Source organism: Ursus americanus, chromosome 31 (assembly GCF_024610735.1).
Source record: "Ursus americanus isolate L20-20 chromosome 31, mUrsAme1.1.p, whole genome shotgun sequence".
Classification (NCBI taxonomy): Eukaryota; Metazoa; Chordata; class Mammalia; order Carnivora; family Ursidae; genus Ursus; species Ursus americanus.
The window spans coordinates 21,922,533-21,946,511 of NC_142157.1; the positions used below are offsets into that span (position 1 = coordinate 21,922,533).

At 38.1% G+C, this 23,979-nt stretch overlaps 1 protein-coding gene across 1 annotated transcript in view; it reads left to right on the forward strand.

Annotated features, from left to right (window-relative positions):
- CUBN (cubilin) overlaps positions 1 to 23,979 on the forward strand; it is a 257,006-nt gene that overhangs the window by 9,628 nt on the left and 223,399 nt on the right. The window contains exons 7-16 of the mRNA XM_045787715.2: positions 2,067 to 2,193; positions 3,151 to 3,313; positions 5,601 to 5,732; positions 6,840 to 6,935; positions 8,947 to 9,065; positions 9,258 to 9,444; positions 10,600 to 10,712; positions 13,308 to 13,542; positions 20,971 to 21,152; positions 22,982 to 23,144. Coding sequence (XP_045643671.2) covers positions 2,067 to 2,193; positions 3,151 to 3,313; positions 5,601 to 5,732; positions 6,840 to 6,935; positions 8,947 to 9,065; positions 9,258 to 9,444; positions 10,600 to 10,712; positions 13,308 to 13,542; positions 20,971 to 21,152; positions 22,982 to 23,144 — 1,517 coding nt within the window. The remainder of the gene's footprint in view (positions 1 to 2,066; positions 2,194 to 3,150; positions 3,314 to 5,600; positions 5,733 to 6,839; positions 6,936 to 8,946; positions 9,066 to 9,257; positions 9,445 to 10,599; positions 10,713 to 13,307; positions 13,543 to 20,970; positions 21,153 to 22,981; positions 23,145 to 23,979) is intronic.

Below are 23,979 nucleotides of genomic sequence, written 5' to 3' on the forward strand. Positions count from 1 at the left end.
AACGCATTTGCAGTGTTTTTGAACATTGAAAAGCCCAGTTTTGTTCTGCCAGAACCAAACCAGAAATAGAAAGTCATTATGAAGGTGACTTCTGCAGGGAGGTATATAATTCATCACTCTTTTTCTTTAAAGGACAGATCCAGATGCCTTGGGAATATATTTTGCATGCAAACATGGTTAGGTTAAAAAGACATAAAATTGTAAAGTCTTTGGGGTGCCTGGTTAGCTCAGTCGGAGGAGCATGTGGCTTTTCATTTTGGGGTAGTGACCTTGAGCCCCTTGTTGAGTGTAGAGATTACTTAAGTAAATTAAAAAAAAAAAAGTCTTCAACTAACTACCTTTCAGAATATGGGAATGTGACATAGAAAAACACTGGTACAAGAGTAACACAGACCTAGGTTTTAATTCATCTTCCGCCAATTCCTAATCCTGTGGCCTTGGGAAATGTGAGCCTTGCCAGTAAAATGGGATTAATACTTGTCTTTGAGGATCATAGCAAGGAAGCTAGTGGTATACTTGGCTGCTTTCCTCCCTCTGTTTCTCACATTAAGCTACATTTAAAAGAAAGACGTATTCTTTGTAGTTCTTTAGAGGAAAGCGAAGGATGAAAATTCACTCATCTCCAAGCAAGAAGGAGAAGAAAGAGAGGATTTAACCGCAGGTTGAGGAATCAGAATCTCCTCTCAAATCTCAAGTCATTTTCCAATAGTGAAGCCCTTAGTGGTAAGGTAAACACAATTTCCTGAGCACTTCCTGCTAGAGAATGTCTTGAGACCCCAAGGTGAAAGTAATAGTAGATATTTAGTACTACTATATAGTACTCGTAGTACTATACTATACTACATAGTATAGTATAGAATATACTATAGAAGGAGAAGAAAGATGCCATGGAAAGATGCCACCCCAGCAACGGTTTCCGGGGACCTCCGTGGGTGCACCCAGTTCTGTGCCTAGAGCGTGGCTCTTGCTGCTTCTCAGACAGCTAGACTCTCCTCTCCCACACTCTCAGTCACACATTTTTATTCCTCTTCCGAAATCAGCTGAGCTCCTTGTGCCTCAACAAGGATTGTTAAAAGAGCTTCTTTACCTTATAGAATGGCCCCTTTCCAGAACACTCAGAAAGTAGTTCCTGGCCATGCAGGTCCTCCTTGTTCCTTGTCTCTGACTCCTTTCCCTGATGGTCAGCTGCTTCTGTGAGGCCCAGCGCTGCTGAAGGCAGGCAAATGGTGACCTCCAGGCCTGGCTCTCCACTCCAGCAGAAGTGCTCAAACATGTGAAAATAAATAAGCTTAGGCTCTGCGACCCTCCACCCCCTTCCCCGCCCTAGCTCGCAGTTCTCATGCCTTCCACATTCCCTCTGAAGCTGCAGAACAGGTAGAAAGCTAACTCGGCAGTTTTAAGGATTGCAGTAGCTTTAAAACAGCTCTGCTCATTTGATTATTATTGAACTGAAATTTTCTCATAATAAAACACCCACTGCGAGCTTGGGTATGATGTAAAATTGCACTTGTCAGTTAAACTGTGGTCATGAAGGAAATGTTACTATGTTAACTACATCTCTCATGGATAGAAGTAGTGCCCTTTGTAATATGATAATAATTATTGTATTCCCTGAGATGTGGCAATACCATTGCCCCTGTGCGGTTATACAATCTTGGAGAACATTTGGGAAAGTATCAGCTCAGTCAAGGTCACCTCTGCTTACTGGTGAGTCCAGTCGGAGGGACGATGAATGGACTTGATCTCTCCCTTTACCATCCCGAATGAACTCCATCCCCCGTAGTTTATGGATGTCTGACCTTTGAAAGCACTGCTTGATGACCTGATACCAGAAGAATTTATGGTGGTAGTCGTGCCCAGAGAGTGAGTTGTGCCCCTTTTCAGACTGTGTTTTAGAGATAACACATTTACTCAATTTTCTTCCAAGTCTCCAGCCAGGACATCTGGTTTTCTGGTTTATGATTCCATGTGAACACCATTGACTTACAGTTGGAATTATTATTTTTCTCAATTGATGCTAAGAAATAGGCACTGGCCCTGACGTTATGCTCTTGTCTCACCAACAGTTGTCTCTGCTCACCTGAGACACATGGCCCCCAGTGTGCCTCCAGATATGATGACTGTGATAGGGGCTCCAAGGAGCTCTGTGTCCACGGCATTTGTGAGGATCTAGTCCGCGTGCAGGCTGGCCAGGTGAGTCCCTCGCAGAATGGGGCTCCTCGCAGGGAGTCATGGTTGTTCGTTCCTCTGCCCGCACGTCTGTGTAGGAGCAGAGCTCTGGCAGCGCTGCGGAGAGGAAGTCACTTCCTGCTCTAAAGCGGGGCGCAGGTGAGGGAAAAGATGAGGGTTGTCCATAAACGAACAGAAGACTGGACGCAGAGGTGATATGATTATAGAAATTACTACCATTTTTATTACTCCTTCATAAATCTGTCTGTGAGGCGTGACCTTCTCGTGGTCTCAGGAGTTGTAACAGTGATGAGACATGGAAACACCAAAGGCCCACTCTTGCTGGCAACATGCCCTCCTAAGGAGTCTGGATTGTTGCTGGCCTGCAGACTCCGAGCCCCGCCCTGAGTGGCCCCCTGTGCTCTGGATCCTGACAACCTTGACTCCTAACCCTCAAAATCACCCAGCCCAGGCCCGCTTGGCCTTGTATGAGACCTTCAGGTCTTTATTTTTAGTTCTATTTTTTTTTTTTCTACCCATGTGATGGAAAATGGTTCCCTTCCAGTGATGGTGGGAGGAGGGAGTGGGTGGGAGGGGAAGGAGAGACTTTCAAAAAGGAAACAAACAGAACGGATTTTCCAAGGTCTGTGCCTCCATGGGTGTTTTTCCCTCTAAAAACACAGCAGGCTGAGTGGATTGACTTTAATTATATTGACTTACAGTTCTTGATTGTGGTTGCTCTTTCCTTGGCATCTTTGGGGCAAATTATAGGTTTTCCTTACTCCAAAATAAAGATGTTTCTCTTTTTGCGTGGTCTGGTCTAAATGCTTAATCATACGGGAAGAAAAAGAGAAGCCACTCTATCGGCCTTATGGAAACAAACGCTGGAGGAGCAACAGTTGGGGGCTTGGTGAGATTTTCAAAGGCTTTTCTTGCTCGTTTTCTTGATGGCCTTGATTCACACTCTTGTCGTTCCGCCAGCCCAAGTACAGCTGCATCTGCGAGGCCGGGTGGACGTCCCCGCTGAACAGCTCGGCCTGCGTGCTGGACATAGATGAGTGCAGCCTCCAGCACGCACCGTGCTCAGCACTCGTGCAGTGCTTCAACACACCAGGCTCTTTCTACTGCGGGGCCTGCCCGACAGGTATGGGGGCTTGTCCATGCCCAGCTGGGCAAGGCGCCAGAACAGATTTCCTTCCACTGCCGAAAGCGAAGACGACCATTCCTAGAAAGCCTTCCAATCCCACTTCATGTCCCATTTCACTAACTCCCACTGCAGGCCCATCTTCCTGCTGTAATAATTCAGCAGCAGAAATCAGAGGGCCCGAGCCAAATGCGAGGGGTGGGGGCGGGGGGCAGGGTCAAGCACCTGCTTGCTGTGGCCAGAGGCTGACTTGGGCTCGTTCTAGCCCCACCTCCCTTACTGGCCAGATGTTTGCAAACTTGGGCAGATGATTTCACCTCTTAGTGTCACTGCTAGAGTCCAGTAGTCCTCACCTGGGTGTGTCACTGGGAGACCCTGTGGTCTTGCTGTAAATAGGGATGTCTGGCTTCATCTCAGACCCACAGAGACCGAATCTCCAGGTCAGGTCACGTGCCAAGTCACTGAAAACATAGACTCTGGGCTCAGAGGCTGCCTGGGTGTGAGTCTCTACATCTCTCAGTCTATGAGATCATCATCATCATCCAATCAATGCATATTTGTAGAGCGCCTACTATGCGCAAAGCACTGTGCTGGGTGCACTGGGGGGCAATTAACCAGACCTCAGAGAGCCTATAAGGCCCGTTGGCACTGCTCGTGTGTTGTTAGAAGGTGGAGCATATAAGAATATAATTATTTCATGGAAACTTCATTGAGACACTGTGCTAGGGAATTTTTAATTCTTGCAACTATGACAAAAATCAAGAAACATTTAGTTTTATTCCACTTTAAAATACAAGACCATGAGGCTTGGAGAAGGTAGATAACTCCCCCAAGATCACATAGCTAATAAGCAGTCCCGAGTCAAACCTAGGTCTGCCTGACTGTGGCTCTGAGCTGGGCTGCTGAATACTTCATTGAGCTGTCTCATCAAGGAACCCACACACCTGTTGCTTCCTCTAGTGACTTTTGGTTTAGTGACTTTCATGTTACCTCCTTAGATCTTGTATAACTAGGAAGAAATTGAAAAAACACATAAAAATATTTTCCCTCTTAGTTCTCAGGGGCAACTAAAATTTGCAAATAACCACATTCTTGAAAGTAATTTGCCAGTGACAGTGACTTTAAAAACTAGAAATCAAAAAAATAAAGTATTTGAACTATAGGATTCTTCTTTTTATTGGAGAAAAAAAAAGAGAAACAAAAGCTTTTTGTTTTCCTGTTAATCACGTTATTTTCCCCCTGCATTTCAAAATAATACATGCTGCTTATAAAATATAAAGAAACTATAAAAGGTGAAAATAAAATGGCCAAAAATGCCCATAGTCTTATCACTCAGAGGACCGCCACTGACATTGGGGCATATTTCCTTCCAGCTCTCTTCTGTGCATTCTTCACTCACAAATACGATAATTTCATAGGTAGATTTTTAGAAGAGGACTCCACTTAGATCAAAGAAAAGAAATATTTTAAAAATTTAGAAGGTTTTAAACGTTCTTTTCATAATTTTAGTCATTTGAATAAGACTAATAAAACTCACTGTAACAATTGATTTAAACAGAAATATCCAGAGTAAAATGACCCTCTTTCTTCACCTTCAATCTGATCCTCCTAGTGAAACCACTGTTAACAATTGTTCTCTCTCTTCTTTCTTTTCCCTTGCTCATACAAACATGCAGACACATATGCAGGTTTAAAAAAAAAATTTTACCCAAATTGGTCTCATACTCTGCATATTATTCTAAAATTCTATATTATTAGTTAAAGTGTATATGGGAAAAATTTTTGGTTAAGTGTGTCTGTGCATGTCACTAAAAATAGCTTTTCATATTCAGTGGTATAGATGAGTTGTAATAGATTCAGCTGTGCTGCTAGTGATCATTGAGAGGTTTATTCTTTTTCCCCTGTTAAACAACTCTGTAGCAGACATCTGCTTACCTACATCTGTAGGTGCTGGCAGTTCTATCAGTGCAGAAAAGGTTTTAAGAAGTGGAATTGTTGGTCCGAAGGTATATATTTAAAAAATTTTAATGAATACTGCTAGATCCACTTCCAAATAGGTTTTACTAATTAAACTTCTGACTAACAACATCTAAGAGTACCTCATTTGCCCACCCCTTTGCCAGAATTTGTTTTTTAAGAATTTAAGACAATGTTTGCTAACCCGAAAGGTAGAGTCTACCTCATTTTAATCTATGGTTTCTTATGGTGAAGCAGAATTGACAATTTGCATTTCTTTGTTGTTAACTTGTCTATAGAGCTAACTTTTCAAATCTTCTGATCTTTCTAGGCTGGCAAGGAAATGGATACAGTTGCCAAGATATCAATGAATGTGAGATAAATAATGGTGGTTGTTCTGTGGCTCCACCTGTCACCTGTGTGAATACATTGGGGTCTTACCACTGTCAAGCCTGTCCACCAGGTGCTGCACCAAGTTTCCTGACACCATTACAGGCAAAACATACATTTGGAAACAGGGTCTTGTGCTCCATTTTATTTTATTTTATATTTTATTTTTTTTAGAGAAGAGAGGAAGAGGGAGGAAGGGGGAGGGGCAGAGGGAGAGGGAGAGAGAGAATCTTAAGCAGGCTGCACACCCAGTGCCAAACACAATGTGGGGCTTGATCTCATGATCCTGAGATCATAACCTGAGCCGAAATCGAGAGTTGGGAGCTTCACCAACTGAGCCACCCAGGCGCCCTGCTTGTCCTCCATTTTAAATACAACCCTGTCTAAGGAGATACACTGAGTAGTGCCAAAAGTTTTATTTAACTTATGGATTCAGGGCATGTTAGTTCAAGTTATATTATGAAAAGCAATAAAAAATATTTTTAATATCAATGGAAGACAACAAACCTTTACAAATTGTGAAACAGCCTGGGGAGATAATGCAGAATTTGAAACATTTTCTCTGTGGATCTCAGACCTACAGCTCCATTGTTCCCACAAATAATTTATTAATACAATGTAGTCATGAAATGTTTTACATATAAAGTTAACTAAATAACGGGCAGACTAGTAAGCATATAATGCATGTACTTTTCCTTTCTCTTCTGGACAGAAGTTATCACTGCTATTCTGTGATCTAAACTGAGTGACTACCCAAGAAATTCATGGAGTTCTAAGGGATATATTGAAACTATATGTTTTATTAACGTGAAACAACAGTACTTTGGACTTCTACAATAATTTAGCTCTCAGATCATTAAATGCACTGTAATTAGAAAATGTCAATTTGCTTACTATCAGCACTTTCTAAGTTTACCAGTAGTTTCATTCATCTTTTTATTTTTATTTTTTATTTTTATCATTAGAAACAACCCAGAACATTGTTTCTGCAATCGGGTTCCCAATTCTTGTCATTTTTTCTTAATGATAGGAATTTGTGTATGACGCTTTATATTTACCTTTTCTGTTCTGATGCTAGAAAATCTTTGGTTGGCCGGTTCATAATATTTGGTTCTCGGATTGGGATTCTTCAGTATTCTTAATGTTGTTTGTTATGCCCTGCTCTTGCTCTTGTCGTCAGGGTACCAAGGTGATGGAAGAGTGTGCACGCTCATTGACATCTGCTCGGTCAATAATGGAGGCTGCCACCCAGAAGCATCATGTTCCTCAGTTCTAGGTGATGACTCTCCCTCTGGTTTGGGGTATCTTAATACAACCCTCGAAAACAAATCAACAGTTAAAAAACAAAATCTCCTATCCTTAAAATTCTTATTTTGATCTTCTAACCAAAAAGTAATCCTTGTTTTAAAACTATACATTTGGATTTTTTAATGTAATAGACTATGGCTGTTCTCTGGTCTGGCCTAATTTAGCAATTATTTCCCAAGATAAGCCACATAAATGATTTATAACTGTATTAAAGAAAACAGCAAGGAGAAAAGGAGGAAGGACCACCTGTCAATTCCCTTTAAAGACTCTTTTTTTTCCAAATTCCATTGGCCAGGACTGAGCCCTGCTGCTAACCTTGGCTGCAGGGGAGGCTGGGAAATGTAGTTTATTTCAGGTGCTTATGCCCCCAGTTAAAATAAAGAATTCACTACTAAAGAATGGAAAAATGGATCTAGGGCAATAACCAACAGTGCCTGCAATGTTGTGTAAGAGAAGTTTCACTTCCTATAATTTAAAAAATATGTATTGCTAAATTTTCTCTGAGAAATGTATCAGTTTATACTCACAACAGTGTATGAAAGTATACATGTATTCCATTCTTGACAATAATGGATTCTATTGTTATTTTTCGTTTTGGTCAATTTTATAGGCAAAAATTGCCTTCCCATTATTTTAATTTCAACCATATCAAAATTCATTTTTGATCACTGATAATTAATACTTTATTTTATTTTTAAGGATCTTATTTATTAGAGAGAGCAAGAGAGAGTGCACAAGCAAAGGGAGAGGGACAGAGGGCGAGGGAGAAGCAGGCTCCCCACTGAGCAGGGAGCCCGACACAGGGCTTGATCCTAGGATCCTGGGATCATGACCTGAGCTGAAGACAGATGCTTAACTGCCTGAGCCACCCAGGTGTCCCAATAATTAATACTTTTTATGTATTGACTGGCTGTATTTTTTTTTTTATGTGTTCATGTCCTTTGTTCATCAGCTTTCTCATTGATTTGTAAAATTTCATTATGTACTAAGGATATTATGTCATTATCTGTCTTACTCTATTTAGAAGTTTAAAATTTCTATATAGTCAAAAAGATAAATCTTTTCTTATAGGATTTTCTCCTCTTGGAATTAGGGCTTTCCTACAGAACCCTAAAAATAGTCAAGTGCTTGCTCTTTTGTACTTTCATTTATTTTTAACATTAAGATATTTGATCTTTTGGCGATTTATTTTTATCTATAGCATCAAATAGATATTTAGCTTGATATTTTTGTTCAAATGCATGGCTCCAACTTCATTTATTGAATAATGTATCATATCTCTTATTTTCAAATACCACTTTTATTTTTACTGACGTGATATATCTATGCACATATGTAAAAAAATACTTATGCATATATATGTATGTGTATAATGTATATATAACATATATGTATATACTGTGACTATTAAATGTCTATTAAATAATTAACAGCATATTGAAGTAGTTAGGAACGTGGATTCTAGAAAAATACTGGTTCGATTTTGATTTTTTACTTGGTGTCACTATATTGTGCTGTGTGCCCTTGGTCAAGGCACTTAATCTTTCTGTGTTTTGTCCTCATCTGTAAATGGGGATTAAAATAGTACCTATTTATAGTCAATACGGGTGCAGTGCTTGTGACAGATACCATCTTCATGAGAATACCCTTTTCTGCTGCCAGCCCCTCCATGAGAAACTCCCCTTTCCCTTGGTGTACCTCATATTTGTACACAACTCAAGACCATGACATATGGACTGACAGCACCAGTGCCAATTTGTATATAAAGTATTGGAAATGCGTTAATGCCTTTCTTATTTTTAAGATTAAAAAATAGATAAAGATTCTAATATTTTCTCTTTATGCCTGGCATTTCTGCCCCGAGAGATATGCAGACTTGACTTTGGCAACTTCTTATCTAGGCAACAGAGCCCAAGTTTTGTTACTGGGTCTGAGTTGAGGAGATCTGTATTTATACTTCCATTTTGATTTCTAAACAGGTTCCTTACCTCTCTGCACTTGTCTCCCGGGGTACACTGGAAATGGTTATGGGCCAAATGGATGTGTGCAACTCAGTAATATTTGCCAGAGCCACCCCTGTTTAAATGGACAGTGCATTGTGAGTCCTTTATTCTTCTTTACTTAGCAGCTACCATTTCAATGAATTATTACAAATTAGGCTACCAGAAGATGTTTGTGGCTCAACACCTGCTACATACGTCATGTAACACTAATTTTCTTTGTTTTTTGGGTTGATTCATGTTTATCATCTGTTCATTTGTTTTATGGTGCTATGTTTTTCTTTCCTTAGGAAACAGTCTCTGGTTATCTCTGTAAGTGTGAATCAGGTTGGGCGGGCATCAACTGTACGGAAAATATAAACGAGTGTCTGAGCAACCCCTGCTTGAATGGGGGGACTTGTGTGGATGGCGTTAATGCTTTCAGTTGTGAATGCACACGTTTCTGGACTGGACTCCTCTGTCAGATTCCCCAGCAAGGTACGCTCCGCATTTTTCCTCTCACAGTTGCTCACAGCTTGGAAGGATCATCCCTTAGCGAGTCCTGCCTGAGATTCTTCTGCTTCCTTGTGTAATGGCTCAAATGCTTACAACTAAGCCTTCCCTTGCAGCAGTAGTCTAGAATTTACAAGGTAAATATTTATCTCAGTTTGAGCCAGAAGAATCTTCCTTCAAAGGAAGAATTAAATTAGTATTTGCCATTTTTACTATGTCTGTTCTGAAAACAAAATATGCTAAGGTATTATAGTTCTGTAAGGGAGACTTTTCTCTACAGCAGCCATTTCATTTCTCTGTAGTATTACACTAAATCATGTCAGTCTCCTGCTCTAGGACACACAGTCACTCCCCATTGCCCCCCTGTTAAATAAAGATTGGGACTGTTTTTCAATTATTCTCTATACCTTGGCCTTACCGTATCCAATTAACCTTATTTTTCACTAGTTCCCTAATAATACTCCCTTTCCAAGCCAGACATCTTTTCTTATCACCTGACCCCGTGTACCACCATGCTGCATTCCTTTATTTGGGATATTTTTCTCCCCAGATGTCTCCAAATTCTTCTTTTGCTTTGCATCCAAACGTATCTGTCCCTCAGGAGTACTTTACCTTCAAGTCTCAGTCTCCTTCATCAAGCCTCTTCTGATTACTCCAGCCCTCTCGTATAACTCTTGATTCGGAATCAACACATTTATTGAGACTTCATTATGTGTTTAGGACTCTGGTAGATGCTATAGAGAAATAAGCATAAAATACTATCTCTACATATTATCTGTTTATCTTCTGCTTGAGGAGACTAGTCCAACAAAATGGCAGGGAAGAGACAAGGGCTAAGTTGTGTAGGGTCAACTCAAGGATCAAGGACTCAGAGAGAATGGGAGTCAGGCAAAACCAAAAGAGACAGGGGAGGTTCACGGTGGTGACAAGGACATACCAAGTGGACTTCGAGCAACAGGTGGGACTTAGGGGGGTGTCCGAGGAAAAAGGCCACTGGGAGAAGAAAAGAGTGGCAGGGCATTTGTCTCTGGTGTTAATTACTTGGACTCCTCTAATATTTCAGCCGCAGGGTTAGAGTTGCCGAGCCTCTTCCTTTTCACAGTTTCTGTAAAGCAGAATTCATCTTCTTTCCCTTTGCAGTTTGTGGAGGGTCCCTCTCAGGGATGAGTGGCAGTTTCAGCTATATGGGCCCTGATGTTGGTTATGTACATGACGTCAACTGCTTCTGGGTTATCCGAACTGAAGAGGGAAAGGTAAATGTCGCATCTCCTGCCCAAATGTGCATTTCATTTATATACACGAATATGTAATTTGTGTATATATTACATAAAATGCATATAGTGGTAATCCAACCATCATATATTGAGGACCTACTAGGTATCAGGCTTTGGGATAGATGTTTTATGCACCTTTGTCAAACCTTACTTATGTCAAAACTTACTATTTTATGCACCTTACTCAAACCTAACTCTTTGAAATAGGTGATAGTATCCTCATTTTATAGACGAAATAATGAAAACGAAGAGAAGCTAAGTAATTTTTTAAAACCACTTTTTAGCTGGTAATTAGACTAGCTGGATTTCAAAGTCAAGTTTGACTGATTCCAAAGTCCACACTTTGTGCTTTAAAGATAATTCTCTGCAGGGATTGGCTGACTGCAACCCGGGAATTTGTAAAGTCCTGTTGTTCCTGAGACAGTAGTGTTTGAAGATGACCACTCAGTGTTCTGTTGATTGTTTAGCAAAAAGGGATGACTATGAAGATGGTTTTCTTATCAGAGCCTTCTCTGTGCCATTGTGCTGTGTTAATTGCTTTACATACATTGTGTCATTGTATTTTAACTCATAACCCTACCCTGAAAGATAAGAATTGTTATTCTCATTTAACATTTGTGGAAAGGGAGCCTGGAGCAGCTGAGGAATTAGTCCAAGGTCACAAGGTTTGTAAGTGGCATACCGTGACCCAAACCCAGGCTGTTCCACTCCAGTGATTCTGTACTGCTGCATAGACGCTCTTCAAATTGAGATCTGACCCCAAGGTTTTTAGTGCTTTTATCCCCAGCATTCATTACTCAGACTTTTCCAAATATCTATTTCTCAACCAATTCCCAGACTCATTAAAATGAAGTTTGTATGTCTGAATAGATAAGATTTTCCCTTGAAATTCTGTGAACTTTTTCCAGCAAAGTAATGTTACAGGGGTCATTGTACAACGGTCACAACACATTTTTTCCCTTGAGACGGGAGGATTCTTTGGGGCCTGGTGACCCCACAATAGCATCAACTCCAAAATCGATTTCCCAGTGAGTATGTTATCTGAATTTCCTTCCTCCCATTTAGTGTTCATGAATTCTATTTCCTGACATTGAAAACATTTTTCTTCCAAAAAAACTCATTTTGTGAAAAAATTTTAATACTTTTATTATCGATTTGTAAAAAAAAAAAATCATGCTGTTTTTCTTGATTATTGAGTTCATAACTTCTTATCTCCACAATTTACCTAATATAGTAGAAATTTTATAGAAATCAGGATAATTTATGAACATTTATTTGATTTTTATTGAAATTGCTTCAAGGACAAAAATGATGCAATGTTGGGTAGCAGATCTTAAAAATACCCTAGCATGGAATTCAAAAATATCCTGATACCCTTTCTCATTAGCTAAATGCTGTTGTGATTTTAGATCATAATGGAAATAAAATTCGACAGCCTCCTTTTAGTAGTTCGGCTCTTTTAAGTGATGTTATCCATACAAAATCTTTTTTATTTTCGTAATTATATTATTATATTTAAATTTGTATGTTCCAACCTTTTAACTTGCAAATGTATTTTTGTGTTTATGCTAGATTCCCTGTATGCTCAGAACCCTTCAGATTACTTTTTCCCTATTCTTCAGTCTTGGTATTACTCATCTCTTAATGATATCCAACCACTGAGGACTTGCCGACCTAACACACACATACACCATGCCTACTCAGTCTACACCTGAGGTTGTCAATCCGTTAGTATATTGTTGAGAGGTTCAGAGAACCCTCAGGAATCAGCATCTCTGGGGGGTCAGTGAACATTTGTGGGTATGCTACACACTACAGGTTGTTCAGGTGACCGGGGTATAAATTCTTATGAATGGTAATCTTAGTTACATTTAATTCAAGGTAGATTTTTCAAACATCCTATGTATTTTACTGATGTGGAAGCACTGTCAACTATACATTTGAAGTGCCTTTATTTAATGGACTTGACAGTTTAATGAAATCTAGATAAATATATTTCATTAACCCATTCAGTAACAACTCAATGGGTAAAAAGTTTCAGTTATGCAAGATGTGTAAGTTCTAGAGATGTGATGTATAACACTGTGCCTCTAACAGTATGGTATGGTGCCCTTCAACGTTTGTTAAAACAGTGGCTCTCATGTTGTAGTCTTACCACTAAAAGAAAAATAGAAAGAGAGACATAAGGACACACTGGGAGGTGCTGGATATGCCTATTACATTGATGGTGGTGATGGCATCACAGGTGTTGGCGTATGTCCAAAAACTAATCAAATCGTACACATTTAATATGTGCAGTTCTTTGTATACCAATTACACCTCAATAAAGCTGTTAAAAATCTATTTCATTAATGTTAAGGTTTTTGGTATATTTTGATATTAGCTGAAGCTTAAGCAATTTTTAACACAAGTTATTAAGTATGTAGATTTGTCATATGTATTTGTGGATAATTGGGAAGTTATAGATGTCTCTTGAAAGGTGACTTAATATGAATGCTTCCTAATTAGTGGAAGAAATGCTGTAGAATTAATATGGAAATGAAAAACAATATATTGTGACCTTTACATTTTTAGGTGCTGCGTATCACTTTCACTTTTTTCCGGTTAGAATCAGTGAGCAATTGTCCACACGAGTTCCTTCAGGTTCATGATGGAGATTCCTCTGCAGCATTCCAACTGGGAAGATTCTGTGGCTCCGTTCTCCCTCATGAACTCCTCAGTAGCGACAATGCCCTCTATTTTCATCTCCATTCTGAGCATTTCAGAAGTGAGAGAGGCTTTACAATAAGATGGGAAACCGAGCAACCAGGTACGTTTAAACATGAAGAAAAATCAAGCAAAATCTTAAGATTATTAAGTTTTCTTCATTAGTGTTAGACTTGTGGATTATATTAAATGTTTTGAGATCCAGGGATTATATCATACTTTTATAATTCTTTTAAAATCAAATAAATCTAAAATGAAATAGAATTTCATTTTGTGTTTGGAGATAACAAAATTTGGATGAACAAAAAAAGATTAAAAACCGTGAATCTTAATGGGTCCCTTATGAATTACCAAACAGCATTCTTTTTTTTGTAATAAAATTTTTTTTATATTATGTTAGTCACCATACAGTACATCCCTAGTTTTTGATGTAAAGTTCCATGATTCATTACTTGCGTATAACACCCAGTGCACCATGCAATACGTGCCCTCCTTACTACCCAAACAGCATTCTTATAAACTCTACTGGTAAATTACTGCAGGGATGTTGTTGACGACATTATTATTTCGTTGTTGTTTTGTCTTTTGGAGCTTTATTTATTTATTTAGCTTTTTACTATACAATTTTTAAACAGGTAAAAAAGCAGATAGAACACTACACTGACCCTCCAATTCATTCATCAATAAATCTGTACATCTGTTTCTGGACTTTCTCAGCTTTTCTATTGGTCTATTTCTCTCTGCTTGTGCCACATTGGCTTAACTACTGAAGCTTGAAATCTGGTGTGTAAATCCTATAACTTGGTTCTTTTAAAATATGCTAGATCCTTTATATTTTCCTATAAATTTTAGAATCAGTTTGTTAATTTCCCCCCAAACTCTGCTGGGATTTTGTTGGCATTGTCCTGAATCTATAATTAACTTGGGAAGATATGACTTCTTAAAAATATTGACCCTGTCCATTTATGAACATGGACTATCTCTGTATTTATTTAGCTCTCTTTTTAATTTATCTTAGCAATGATTTATAGATTACAGTATTTATTCCACGTATTTTGTTGCTTTTTTCTAGATATTTGATATTTTATCCTATGTAAAATGATACTGTTTTTCTAAAATGTCATTTTTATGTGTTGTTAGTATATAGAAATATGATATATTTTAAAAAATATTTGATTTTGAATCCAGCTACATTGCTAAAATCATTAATTGATTCTAATCGCTTTTTTTGGTAGATTCTTTTGGATTTCTTTACATACACAGTTATGTAATCTGTGAGTAAAGGCTGTTTTTCTTTGTTAAGAAACAAAATTTAATAGAGTAAATTTAAGACCTAATTGGTTTTATTAAACAATACATGAATGGGGCAGCATCCCACCTAGCAAACAGAGGGGAACCCTGAGGCATTGTATGAAATGAAAAGTTTTTATAGGAAGGAGGGTGGGGCAATAAATTATTAGCAAAAGAATAAAGATTATTCCAGGCAAGGTCTTCCCTCAGGGGGAATAGTGAGGGGTCTAATTGTGCAGATTACCTCATCTTCCTTTGGGGGATGGAGAGAGCCCATGTGGCAGACTCATTGGCCCTAAGTGAAACATTCCTGACTGACAGGTTAAGATTACATTTCTAGGGGAGGTTAAAAGTGCAATTAGATTAGATATTAAGCCCATGTTTGGGGACTTGGCCTAAGTGACAGTATTGTGGGCCTGTGGTTTTCCTTTTAACATCTTCCTTTCCAGTCGTTGTAACTATCATTTCTTTCTTTTCCTCAACTTATCTATTGCCTGGTTAGGGCATCCAGTACCATGCTGAACAAAAGTGGTGTAGTGGGCATCATTTTCTTGTTCCCAACCTCATAGGGGAAAATGTTCAGTATTTAACCATTGAGCATAATATTTTAGATGTAAGTTTTTGTGGATAACTCTTATCAGACGAAGGAAGTTCACTCCAAATTACTATTGCTGTATAACAAATTGCCCACAAATTTAGTGTTGTAGAACATTAATCATTTTATTGTGTGTCTGGTTTTGTGGACCAGGAATTTGGAAAGGGCCCAATTATCATTTGATCTGTCAAGCAGTTACAATCAGATGTTGGCTGGAACTGTAGTCATCTACAGGCTCAACTAGGCTGGAAACCTACGATGACTCACTCAGTTGATGCTGGCTTTTGGATAAGAGTTGAACCAGGCTGTTGACTTGAGTGCCTCCGTGTAGCCCCTCTCTGATGGTGGTCTTAGCGTAGTGGAACTTCTTTCATGGCACTTGGCTTTTCTTAGAGCAAGCCTTACAACAGACCCAGGAAGGTGCTGCATGGCTTTTTCGGACCTATCCTTGGAAGTCATATTTCTGTGTTATTTCTGTCATACTTTTTACTGGTTGAAGCACTCATAAGCCCACCCAGATTTAAGGGGAGGAGACACAGACCGCACCTCAATGGAAGAAGTGTCAAAAATTTTGTGAATGTTTTAAAACCATCTCACCTTTTATTCCTAGCTTGTCAAGAGTTTTTATCATGAATGGCTGTTGAAATATATTAAATACTTTTTCTAAATCTATTGAGATGATCACATGGTTTTCCTCCCCTGCTTCTGTCATTTTTCCTTTCTCCTCTCCTTCTGGAACTCAAATTATACATATGGTGGAGATTTTGACTGTCTCATAGCTCTTATACTTTTAAATGTAGTCTTCCCCTGTGTACATGCAGCTTAAGATTCAGCTAAGGGACCAAGGAAACTCTTACAAATTTTTTGGTTGTTATGGCCATGCAGCTGTCTTCTCTATAGTACCTCATTCCCAAATCCCAGCCACTCTAGGAGCCCCATGTTCTGAGTTTTGTTTCTTTCACCCGCAAGAATACTGCTGCTACTTTGACTTCACTGCCCTGCACTGCAGTTTGGGAAATGCACACAGGGAGAATATACTTGGGTGAACATGGGACTTACACTTGTGCTTCCCTCCCTTCAAGGATCACAGTCCTTCACTGTTCGCTTCTCAATGCCTGAAGACAATAAAAACTAAAACAAACAATAATTCCTTATTATTAAAAACTATTAACTATTGCTCACATTTACTTGTTATAGAAACTGTTGTTTGTCTTGTAGGTTATCCCATATTCTAGATTTTGCTAGAATGGTTTGATCAAATTCAGTTTTAAGTTTAGGGGGACAAAAATAATCGTGTTAGGAGGTACTCAATGTGTGTTTGCCTCCCTATAATGGCTGCAACATTGATTAGAGTGTTTTGATTTTCTCAGGTTGATCTTTCCATTAAAAAGCTTCTCTTTTGCCCTTTCTCTAATGGTCTTAGCAACCCATAGGTTCATTGTTTAGATTAATTGGGGCTTTCAAAACGATGACAGTTGAATTTTATCAATTCTTTTTTATTTATTATCTGGACTTCTTCAATGGAACAGAACTTTCCCATAGCAAATATTTCGTTACTCTCACATACAAATCATTTAGGAAAGTTAGGATAAATGCTTGATTCTTCCCCGTTTTTCTCCCGTAATCACATTAATGACTTCATTTCCTAGCTTTCTGCAGAATGAACAATTACTTATTACTCTTTTTATTTTGTTTTGGTTTTAGTACCAAATGTGAACTCATATTTTATCATATTTGATATATTATAATCCATTCTAGATATTTTTTTTTTGTTAAAATGTCCCATATTTGGCTAGCGGGAAAACTTTCAAGTTCGTTTCTGAGCCTCTTTGACCCAATTGCAGTTACCTTTGGAAACTTGTTTGCTTTCTGCTCTGAAAGATGTTTCAGGTTCTTCCTATATATTTATTATGTTAGGACTGGAACCAATTATTTCTCTGAAGAGTTAGTACTCCTCTAATGGGAAATGATGTTTAGATTCTATAATCTGGGTGCGAGGAGTGGCTATTGCTACTAGTTGAACAGAGTCTCTAGAACTTTCAGTGGAAGGAACTAGAAAATTTTTTTAATATAATTATTTTTTAAGTAGGCTCCATGCCCAGAGTGGAGCCCAGTGTGGAGCCCAGTGTGGGGCTTGAACTCATGACGCTGAGATCAAGACCTGAGCTGAGATCAAGAGTCAGACACCTAATCAACTGAGCCACCTGGGCACCCCTATTTTTATTAGTTTTAAAGAAAAAATATATTATGCATTCTTAGTAATCTTCCACTATATTAGTATATTGAAATTACAGGTTTTTTATTGTATATTTGTACCTCTTCTCACTCCATGAAAAATCTGGGTTCCCAAGGACATTAACATATTACCTATGTACTTAATCCTACTGTATGAATTTTCAAAGAAACAATACCAATATTATTACTAATAATATAACCAAAAGCCATTTACTATTCCTGGGATATTCTTTTTGTACTTAATATATGTTTCACTCAGGCTCTGTAATCAAACTTTACAGTGTTTTAAAGCGTCTTAGAATATTTCTACTCTCCATGTTTAAATTGTTAGTTCAAAAGTTATTTCATTTTGTTTCATTTTGCTTGTGATTTTAAAGATTTTCACGTTTTCATTTTTATTGAATTTTGCTTCATAATTATGTAAAACATATTCATAGTTCCAAAGCCAAATCAAAATTCATGGTAAATTTGGAGAAGTCTAACCTTCTGTCTTTTTCCTTTCTTCTCCCAAAGGTAACAATTTTTATTAGTTTCGATTTATCCTTCCATTTAAAAAATAAAAGCAGATAATCACATATGATCATATTTCCCCCTTTAAAAAAAAAGGTAGCATACAATATGCACTGCTTTGTAGTTTGCCTTTTCACTTGATATATCCTATAGACTACTCCATAACTAGAGCTTAGTGTGCATTACATGGATACTACCTTATTCATTGTCTATTCAGTCAGTCTCTCTTGATGAGTATTTGGCTTGTTTCCAGTCTTTTGGAATTCCAAATTGTACTGCAGCAAAGTCCTTGTGAATTTGTCTTATTGCATTTTTGCCAATGTATCTTGGGGGTGGATTTCTAAAAGTATGATTACTTGGTCAAAAAATAAATGTCTATGGTTTTGCTAGACATTTCCATAATCTCTTTTGTAAGAGTTGTACTACCTTGTGTTCCCATCAGCGATATATGAGAGTGCCTATTTCTCCACAACACCACTGATCATTTGTTTTCAGCATTCTGGACATGTATCATTCTGAGAGGCGAGGAATGGTATCTCAGCAAAGTTTTTATTTGTATGTCCCTTATTATGAGTGACACTGAACATCTTTTCCACGTATGAAGGACATTTGAGTTTTTACCAGTGAACTCTTTGTTTATGTCTCTATTTTTTTAGAAGCTTTTCATATATTAGAGATGTTAATTCTTTGTGTTACATATTGAATTTTTCCCCCCAGCTCACCATTAACATTTTACTTTGCTTATGGTCGTATATCCTGCATATTTGAAATACCACCTCATTTTATTTTTCTTCTAATTTATATTCACTGCAGCCTAGATTTTTATTTAGCATCTCTATTTTTCAGCTTTACAGTAGTATTTCTTTTTCAAAATTTTTATTTAAATTCTAGTTAGTTAACATATAGTGCAATATTGGTTTCTGGAGTAGAATTTAGTTAATTCATCACTTACGTACAACACCCAGTGCTCATCACAAGTGCCCTCCTTAATGCCCATCACCCATCTAGCCCATCCCCCACTCACCTCCCTCCATCAACCCTGAGTTTTTTCTCTATCATTAGGAGTCTTTTATGGTTTGTTTGCCGTGCTCTCTTTTCTTTCTTTCTTTCTTTCTTTCTTTCTTTCTTTCTTTCTTTCTTTCTTTCTTTCTTTCTTTCTTTCTTTTTTTCCCCTTCCCATATGTTCATCTGTTTTATTTCTTAAATTCCACATGAATGAAATCATAAGGTATTTGTCTTTCTCTGACTGACTTATTTCACTTAGCATAATACACTCTAGTTCTACCATGTCATTGCAAATGGCAAGATTTCATTCTTTTGGATGACTAATATTCCATTGTGTATATATACCACATTTTCTTTATCCATTCATCAGTTGATGGACATTTGGGCTCTTTCCATAGTTTGGCTATTGTTGATAATGATGCTATAAACATCAGGTGCATGTACCCCTTTGAATTTGTATTTTCATACCCTTTGGGTAAATAACTAGTAGTGCAATTACTGGATTACTGGGTAGTTCTATTTTTAACTTTTTGTTGAACCTCCTTATTATTTTCCACAGTGGCTGTACCAGTTTGCATTTCCACCCCCAGTGCAAGAGGGTTCCCCTCTCTCTACATCCTCACCAGCACCTGTTGTTTCTTGTGTTGTTAATTTTAGCCATTCTGACAGGTGTGAGGTGTATCTCATTGTGGTTTTGATTTGTATTTCCCTGATGATGAGTGATGTTGGATAGTATTTCCTATAAGCCATCACAGAGTTTTTGTTAAATAAATGTGAATATTAATAAAGAAAAGATTCATTCAGTCACTGATATATAACATTAGGTGTTGGTGGGGCATAATTAATGGAGTGGTAGTCACAAAGCCTGGCCCTGCCTTTCCCTCACTCCATTCCTGGGCAGGGTAAGTGGCTCAATCTTCCATAGACATTTGAATTTATTCACTTATAAAATGAAGAATTAACTATATCATAGTGTTAAAAATATTCTCAAATGAAAATTATGTAGCACTTAACTATTCTAATGTATGAATTAATCTGGTTTGTTGAAAGACATAGGGGAAACAGAACTTCCAGAACTTTTTAAGAGTTCAGAAGAACTTTTTAAGAACCGGAACTTTTTTTTTAAAAAAAGATTTTATTTATTCATTTAACAGAGATAGAGACAGTCAGCGAGAGAGGGAACACAAGCAGGGGGAGTGGGAGAGGAAGAAGCAGGCTCCCAGCAGAGGAGCCTGAGGTGGGGCTCAATCCCAGATCCCAGAACCCTGGATCACGCCCTTAGCCTAAGGCAGAGGCTTAACGACTGAGCCACCCAGGCGCCCCATAAGAACCAGAACTTTAAAAAAGTCATACAGAAATTAATCTCTTTCAAAGTGAAAAAAATGTATCTATGATCTTAGTTCAGCATTGTATTTTATTTTATTTTTTTTTAAAAGATTTTATTTATTTATTTGACAGAGAGAGAGAGAGAGAGACAGCCAGCGAGAGAGGGAACACAAGCAGGGGGAGTGGGAGAGGAAGAAGCAGGCTCCCAGCGGAGGAGCCTGATGTGGGGCTCAATCCCATAACGCCGGGATCACGCCCTGAGCCAAAGGCAGACGCTTAACGACTGAGCCACCCAGGCACCCCCAGCATTGTATTTTAAAATCATATTACCACATAATAGCTGATAAGCACAGAGCTCAATGCATGAGTGACTCATTTATCGGCTAATATTCCTAGATTTATAGCTGTATCAAACTGGGAAACTAAAAGCCTTGTTTAGTTTATGAGGGCGTCCCAAACTGCACACAGTTATTTCAACAAAACTTATTTTCTTGCAGTAAAGTCTGTGATAACTCTACGTAAATTATAAGTTGTATATAAGTGTAAAGTTATTTTTTCCTCTTATTTTAGAGTGTGGAGGTGTACTGATGGGTACTTATGGTTCTATTAAGTCTCCGGGATATCCTGGAAACTATCCTCCCGGAAGAGATTGTGTCTGGAAAGTAATAACCAGTCCTGGCTTCTTGATAACATTTACTTTTGGGACCTTGAGTCTGGAGCACCATGATGATTGCAGCAAAGATTATCTTGAGGTAAACAATCATATTTAGGCAGAACATATCATGATATGATTAGAACTCAGGGAACCAGGGTTCGGTGATACCTGTGGATGACTACAATTTCCTAGGAGTAGTTAGATATATTCTTCAATAGGCACCTGACATCTTAAGTCTTGCTAATTTCTCATTCTTAATTGTGCCAGCTTGTTGCTTCTTCTGTTTCATCTGAACCTGGGAAATAGAGTGTCTTACTGTTCCCTGTCATTTCCTGGAAGCCCAGTCCCCTAAGGAGGGAATGGAAGCATTAACAAAAGAAACACTCAGTAATGGTTATCTTTTCCAATGCAGAATCAAGGCTTCAGTTGTGTATGGTAACCTGACCCATTGCTTCACAAGCTAACTATAGTGCTCCATGAAGAAAAATAATAACAATTGTGTTGAAATGGATTGCTAGAGGGTGACCTTAGAATATATTGATAATGGTCACTGGGAGAAGAGAAGTCAATCTGTGCTTATCCTGCTTACCATTAGTAAAAGATTAAAATACAGAAGCAGAAAAAAAAGGCTGTTGTATTCAAAGGCCATGAGCATATAGGTATATCAGAAATGTTGCTCTGCATTTGTAGACTGAAAGGATCATTGAGAAGATTGAGTTCTTATGTTGCTCCTGTCTTGTCACCATAAATCTTAGTAGTCCTTGCAGTAGTGATAAAAGATAATATGCTTTTCCAAGTCCATTAGAGAAGAATGGAGGGCTATGGAATTATTCATAAAGGATGGAAAGGTGCAGCTGTCAAACAGGGATCTCCACAAGTTAAAGTCATTAGTAATTTAGCAGTTGTAATGGATTCGAAACCTTTGGGAATGACTGGAAAAATCTACCTCTCCCTGGAAAATTTCAGCAACATAATCTTTTAAATGTTGACAGTAGCATGGATTTTTTTTGAAATTAATTTCAATGAGTTCCATCAAAGTAAAATTAGAGGCTTTTTTTTTCATTCCTACAGAATTCCTGGATATATGTATAATAGAAAGTATCAATCATTCTGATAATATTGAAATGCCTCTCATTTCTCAACAGTATTTCAAGGAAATAGTTAAATATAAAGTAATATAAAGTTATATATAAAGTAATGCTGTCCTAGAACTTTGCTGCTGATAGAAAAAGGAATTTGAGTGGACCAAATTGGCCATGTTAAAATAGTACTTTGTTCACTGATGTTTGGTGTTCTATGTAGTACAGGATTTGCAGTTACAACAGAATTACAGAGAGTTTAACATGATTATTTAAGAGATTAAAATCGAACAATTAAAAAGGATTTCTCAGGTCATATGGTCATTATCATGGTACTTAGTTACTATTAGGATTGCATTTCTAAAACACATGAAACTGTCCCTATGTTGTGTCAACCTGACTTCACTTCCTTTCCACCTCTGATCCTTCTGAATACCTAGACCAAGTTGTGAATCAGTCGACATTGTTGGTATTCCTTCTTCCATTTCCTTTGCATATGTTCATTTTCTCCTTCTCAATTATTAGGAATTTATCATTTCAAAACAAACATCTGGGGAGAAAAAACCGAGGAGAGAAAACATTGAGAAAGGTTCATGAGAAAATTTCAAAATATACATCTAGCCTTGGAATTAAAATTTAGACAGAAGATAAGGCATTAAGGATGCTGAGAGCAGCAGACTACCCTTTAGTGAACCCCAGCTGAGTATTGGATATATATGTGATGGGAAAACCTCTGAGAGCCATCAGTTTCAAATGACAGATTTTCTGAAGTTAATGTACAAAATGACTGGGTTTGTCAAAATCTGACCATTTTGTGCTTAATGATTCATTTTTTTGTTTGTTTTAGATTCGAGATGGTCCTTTGTATCAGGACCCTGTTCTTGGGAAATTCTGCACCACTCTCTCTGTCCCACCACTCCAGACTACAGGTCCCTTTGCCAGAATTCATTTTCATTCTGACAACCAGATTAATGACCAGGGCTTCCATGTCACCTACTTAACATCACCGTGTAAGTAACCTGATCGTTGGGAGTGGCATATGAATGTGAAGGACTGCCGTGCTTTTATGCCTGTAGCCTATACTGACACCTTAAAACAAACCAACAAACCAACAATAAACAATAAAATACTGTATGGTTTCTACTTTAGGGCTTTTGTTCTTAACATACATCATTGGGCCCTGATGAGAATTCACAGGAAAAACACCGTTTCAGGTCTCAATACCAGGAAAAGTAACCATGAACATCTTTTCACAGGTCCCCTTTCTTCATTTACTCTGGCTTCAGGCTGAATCTAGAGCCAACCTTCTGTAGACTGTAGAGTCGGTACCCATTTTCTGTGCATGTTAACTTTCCCTTGAGCACATCCTGCTATTCTATGTTCATTATTCCTTTAATTAGATTCCTTTTTCTAGTTATATATTTTATTTAGTCACATGTGTTTTATAAACTGCCCTGAATCTATTTTGAATGAAGAAGAGCATGTATTTAAAAAGCAATTTGTAGAAGAGGATATTAGATGAGAAGTTAGATCACACATGTCTGGATCTATTTCTTTTTTTTTTTTTTTAAAGATTTTATTTATTTATTCGACAGAGATAGAGACAGCCAGCGAGAGAGGGAACACAAGCAGGGGGAGTGGGAGAGGAAGAAGCAGGCTCATAGCAGAAGAGCCTGATGTGGGGCTCGATCCCAGATCACCGGGATCACGCCCTGAGCTGAAGGCAGACGCTTAACCGCTGTGCCACCCAGGCGCCCCTGGATCTATTTCTTTAGGCACTACATGGATGTCCCACAAACACATGTCAAACTAAAAATACAATTAGAGACATAAGACTTTACAGGG